The sequence below is a fragment of the Orycteropus afer genome, unplaced genomic scaffold (assembly GCF_000298275.1).
Source record: "Orycteropus afer afer isolate SDZICR_OR568_19922 unplaced genomic scaffold, OryAfe1.0 scaffold01401, whole genome shotgun sequence".
Classification (NCBI taxonomy): Eukaryota; Metazoa; Chordata; class Mammalia; order Tubulidentata; family Orycteropodidae; genus Orycteropus; species Orycteropus afer.
The window spans coordinates 6,709-12,323 of record NW_006922988.1 but is presented as its reverse complement, the minus strand read 5'-3'; the positions used below and the strand labels follow the sequence as shown (position 1 = coordinate 12,323).

At 35.2% G+C, this 5,615-nt stretch overlaps 1 protein-coding gene across 1 annotated transcript in view; it reads right to left on the bottom strand.

Moving 5' to 3' along the window:
- The window catches only part of LOC103213202, a gene marked incomplete at both ends in the record, with an annotated part of 16,704 nt that extends 11,179 nt beyond the window's left edge, over positions 1–5,525 (bottom strand). Inside the window, 4 exons of the mRNA XM_042783470.1 lie at positions 205–256; positions 1,958–2,087; positions 3,814–4,001; positions 5,419–5,525. Coding sequence (XP_042639404.1) covers positions 205–256; positions 1,958–2,087; positions 3,814–4,001; positions 5,419–5,525 — 477 coding nt within the window. The remainder of the gene's footprint in view (positions 1–204; positions 257–1,957; positions 2,088–3,813; positions 4,002–5,418) is intronic.
- Between the last annotated feature and the right edge of the window lie 90 nt (positions 5,526–5,615).

The window sequence follows — 5,615 nt, the reverse complement described above, 5'->3', positions numbered from 1 at the left end:
TGCCACTTTATTTGTAGGCCTTGGGCTAGTTAGCCTCGGCGGCCAGGAACTCCCTGAGTGAGCAGACACCTTTAGCTCCAGTGAGTTGGGAGCTTGAGGCAGAGCTGAAGCCCAAGGTCAGGAGGCTTTCACCCAAGTTCTAGAGCTGGTACACCGAATTCTGCCTGTTGGCCTCCTGAACTTTAAAAACTCCTGTTTTCTTACAGCCATCTACCTGTGGCATTTCTGTTAGAGCAGCACAAACTAACCAGATCACCTTTAAAAAACGAAAACATACAGTCAATGGATTAAATAATCACTGTTACCTATCAGTTTTCATATTGCCTTTCTAACATAGTACTTCCCTGTCTGTAATATTAAGCTTAAAAAGCTGAAATTTCCTTCATGGATCCTTATTTCATTCCTTACCTCCTCTTCCTTATTTCATTCCTTACCTCATCTATCTAGTGAGAGAATATTTTCATCACCCCTTAAGGAAACCCTGCACCCATTAAGCATTCCCTTCTCTTTTACCCCTGCCCCCTGGAAACTGCCAGTGTACATTCTGTCTCTGAACTGTCCTATTTTGGATGTTGTTGTTGTTGTTAGAAGCTCCTGATTATGTGGACCCTATGTAGAATAGAAGAAAACACATAAAGCTCACTCTCTAATTCAATGAAAGCAATAGTTATTTCTTCTTGTACTGATCAATTTTCTTCAGTTTTCTAACTATGCCTATTCTGAGACTTCTAGATATATCAAAAATATATGATAGAATTAGATTTTTCATTCCTTTGGTAATTTGTAATGGTTTGTGTTTTCTCTTATCTTCTAAAAGTGCATGCCTTAGCATAAATATATCTCATCATTTCGTAATTTTTATTGGGCTTTCAATGCCATTGTTTCTCACGACATGTAAATGAAAGACTCATCCAGAGTAAAATCTCATTCACAGTAGCACAAAATGGATGCAGTCAAAACAGATTTTCCCCCACAATTTATTTATCTGTTACAGATTAGTAAAATAAATTGCATGAAAAAACATGCACATATTCAAAATGTTTACTCCAATTCCTAAAAAGAAATATCTAATTGAGATATCTAGTACCTCTCAGATGTTTTAGTGATTTGTTTAATCCCACAAATAAAGATTACACCCTTAAACTGGATGGGGACATGCTAATATTTTACATACATTCTTTCTTTTGTTCACCAAGGAGAAGACTCTCAAATATGATGATATATTAAGTTCACAAGCCTGGTCTTCTTACTGATGGCAAGATTGATTCCGAATACATAATACCCACACTATTAAAGGGTTCATCTGAAGAGCATTCTACCGCTTTGAAAATACGCAATTTTCTCACCTAAATAAAATTCACCACGTGCTAATTTTCACTCTTTATTCATTGAGGTCCCAATTTTCCCTTATATTTACTTGGAGGTTAATCCCCTTCAAGGAATGTGTGGGCTTTTTATATGTCAAAAGTTAAATATCACCTAGATTCTTATTATCAAGGACAAAATTGGTAATATTTGATTTAAGACTGTACCACCTCAAAGATTAAATAACAATGTGGAAAAATTGCAGAACCAAATAGTTATTTCTACTTAATACATATAAAATATTAAATGAGATTCTTTGCTTGGAAACCATGTGAAAAAGAAGGCTAATATGCAACAAATTTTCATAGGAACTTCAAGAGGAATGATGTAGCAAACTTGGGTCTGAAGGAAGTGTTTTGCCACTGTCGTGTGACAGTCATCTACTGCATAAACCATTGGATACTGAAGGATTGTTTCCCAGTTGCAAATGTGAAAATTTATCTAGTATGCTACGACGTAAATAAGCTAGTGGTTAGCAAATATACTTACATGCCTGCATCTTCCTAATCTGCAAGGTGAGTTCAAAATTAGGCATCCCATTTCACTGATAAAAAAATTGTGAATATCGTGGCTTCTATTAGCTAACACTTACCTTGTCTCCCCTCCCACTGCTGCTTTGCACTAGGCCAGTGGAAGCACATCTTTTAGGAGGAGGACCTGCACTTCTTGACGATTTGCCTCTTTTAACTAGAAATAATCCCCTGGAAGAACTCAGATGAACAGTATGTTCACCATCATTTGTATTTTACAAAAATACATTTTAGTTTGAGCAACGCCACTTTTGATACATGAACAATTCCCTGGTATGGTGTATAAGCCTTTACTAAACTGTATCCTGGACTTAAGAATTCCTCTTTGTCTAACTAATAAAATGTACTATTTCTATGTAAGGCATAAGTACATTTCAACACTTATGTTACGGTTTGGCAAATCTATAGAAAGACAGTAACTTCAGGAATTGACATTTGTATATGAGTATCAAAGAGATCAACTAGGGAGAAGTAAGGGGTAAATGGAATCCTGTCACTTAATGGACTAAAATATAATTAAAAGAAAAATACATTTGTAAATATATTAGCAGGAAGATGTTGACTTTTTGTCTAATTCTCGTGTCAAGAAAGCCTTTTAAAAACATAACATCATAGCCATAAACATAAGCGTCATTAAATTTTTCTATATATCAGAAAAGTAAATGCATTGTCTGTAAATTAACTATTATGATACAAGTCTCACATTCATTTATAAAAAGCTACTAAATCGATTCATTTTGGTTATACTCCATTTTAATAAGCAGTAAATATTAATACAGTTATTTTCACCTCACTCTAAACACCTTTAGCTGTTTCTCAACTCTCCAGTATTGCCAAAGCTTAAGAAAACTCATGACAGTATAAATTGTTAACTTGCCCCAAATCGATTTAGTACCCTAGAAGGCTGTATAGCACATCTTAAAATGCAACACCCTGCAATTCCACTCTCAGAAACATTTCCTTAATTTCACATCTCATTATCAAATACAGAAGTTAAAAACTTCACTTTCGAAGCTTAGTTAAAATATCAAATGATAAATTTGGTTTCATACCTGGACATATTTTCAAACAAAAATGATCCTTCATTCTACCGAGTTTAAAAGTGAAAGAAAGACTCAGAAGATGAATCCACATCATTTGCAATGACCCATGCCCTCTTCCTCTAGACATAATCTTCACTGGAGACACAAAATATTTCAGCAGGCGTGCTTTTAGTCAGGAATATCTGAGAAGCTAAAGAAAGAGCTAAAGCTTTCCTCAAAGGGAGATTTCTTTACAGAAAAGCCAGGTTGAGAAATTCCCTACACCAAGAGGCCTAGAGTAGATTAGAACTTTTACATTGGGGTACCCGGATAACAAATCCTTTAATGTCAATCCTGAAACATGGACAGTATTTATATCCTAACTCAGGATATTTTGAGTAATTTTTATTTCCTATTGTGTAATCTTTTGAAAGAGTCCTTAGTATTTAGAAGATGTTATATGGTTCTTCTCAAAAAACAGAAAACAAAACAGAAGGAATTTATTTTGCATGGATCTCTGATTTAAAGTCAGAGGAAAGCCTTGCCAACAGGTGAAAAATTGTAACATTAGATCTACAGAACCAATTATCACAAGGAAAATAAAAAAAATACATGAAATGAGTAGAGGAAATTAATAGTGATGGTAACATAAACTTAATTGATTTAGAAATTTATGCTTCTTCACTGCAATGGGATTTCATATTTTTTGTATAATTACTTCCATCATTCTTACAAACTTAGTAATTCTTAGCATTTAAAATAATTGCATCAGTTAGCATCAGTGTGAATTATGTAGGCAATGAATGTCATAGCAGTACAGTTTGCTCATAAAGAAGGAAAAACAAACAGATTTCTGTACAGGCAAACAACTGCTTCTCAGTGCTCCATTCTTGTATTTTAAAACATTACCCAAGTGTCTTCCATGTGAAGGATGTCCTCTTGCTTCTCCACTTCCCCCTTTGCCACCTCTCAGACATCTAGGAGGGTCCCTGTTCCTTAGAAGAGGACGTGGTCTCTGTCTTCCATCACTTTCAAAAGATGGTTTGTTGACTTGCTCTATTTTTATTGTTTTGCCATCCAAAGTCTAAGGTGATTTAAGTACATGATCAATAATGCTAATTCAAATTTAATGTAAACAAGGGAACAATGTAAATTATGGTCTCCTTAATATTACAACTATAGAAACATTCATGTTTCTTCCCCAAAGTAAACCACAAAGTCCTCCACAGTACCCAATGTGACACAGTAAGAAGTTCGCTGCCGTCTATCAAGACACCCAGTAGAAAAATATACGTATTGGCTATTAAAATTGCTGGAAATGTTCTGTAGGATTAAAAGGAGCAAATTTAAACTTTTCATAGATGTGGGCAAATGTGGCACCTCTATTTCCTACATTGTATAGATCTCATTTCCTTTTAATAGTAGGCCCAGTTTTAAAACATGTATCATTTTGAAAGGAAATGAAGAAAGTAATTGAGCTATGGTAATTGCTCATGTTAGTTGTCATGTGTTCTGTGTTACTTTTGACAGCTGTTTGTCCCAAACTGACAAGAAATATTTCTCAGTTAAGAGTACACTTTTGTTTCCACTCTCATTCTATTACTCTTCTTACTTCTCATTCCTTTAGATGGGACCCCTTTGTTTGGTTTAAAGTTTTGTTTTGCTTCAGGTGTGTCCCTACAAAACTTTTTTCACACGACATGTTCTTATTTGTCAGAAATGTTGTCTTGGAATTGAGGCTCCAGTAACCTCCTAACCATTTGGGCCTTGGAAACATCATAGCAATTTTCTAAAAATGTAATTTAGATAATAAATCCTCTACATACAAAGCTCTAGTGGCCTCCTATTATCTTTGTAGCAAGATGCTAAACCTCTGTCCTGACCTCTGATAGACTGGTACCCGTCCACCATTTAAGAGCTCATTTGCTAATTATGGGCCCAACAGATTCTTCCCAGATTTCTTGGAAGTGGTGGCCTCCTTCTCAAAATTCAGGTCTCAGTTAAGTTCCTTAATCCTTCTACATAAAAATGCTAACCACTCTCTCTATCACAATCTCCCCAATTACCTACTTTATCTTTTTACCATGTGGAACTTACCACATTTATTTTTTTACCTGGACCTCTCTGCTCTTTCACTCTCAAATAACAGAGACCAAGAAAACATGTACTATGACGTGTTCACCACAGTAAGCACTCCGTAAAACATGTCCTCCATAAGGGAATTTAAGAGTAACATCTACACCAAAAGACTTCCTTAAAGTGTTCAGGTGAAAAGCTGTCCCTCTGAAGACTAAGGTGCAAATTAGATTAATATTTTGACCTTACATATTTATCTCAAGCTCCCTTCCAATCACCCTGCCAGGCCTTTACGTGATACAAGTTTATTAGAAGAGTGAAGGAAAAAGAGTGGCATTATGTGATCTTAAAAAAATTCTAGGAAAGAAAAATATTTAGAAATCCTATTAACTAAAAGACCTAGAACGGTATTGAAACTTCCTTACCTTTCCATTCATCTCTCTGGCAGCTACCTCAGCGTCCGCAGGGTTCTCAAAAGAAATATAAGCAAAGGCTCTGGACTTTTCTGTTTCCCGATATTTAATTGACAGAACTGCAATATATGTAAGTGTCTTAGTGTAATAATGTAAAACTGAACCTTGTCATTGGACAATCTGGTCTTCTTCATCTGATCTCATTAACA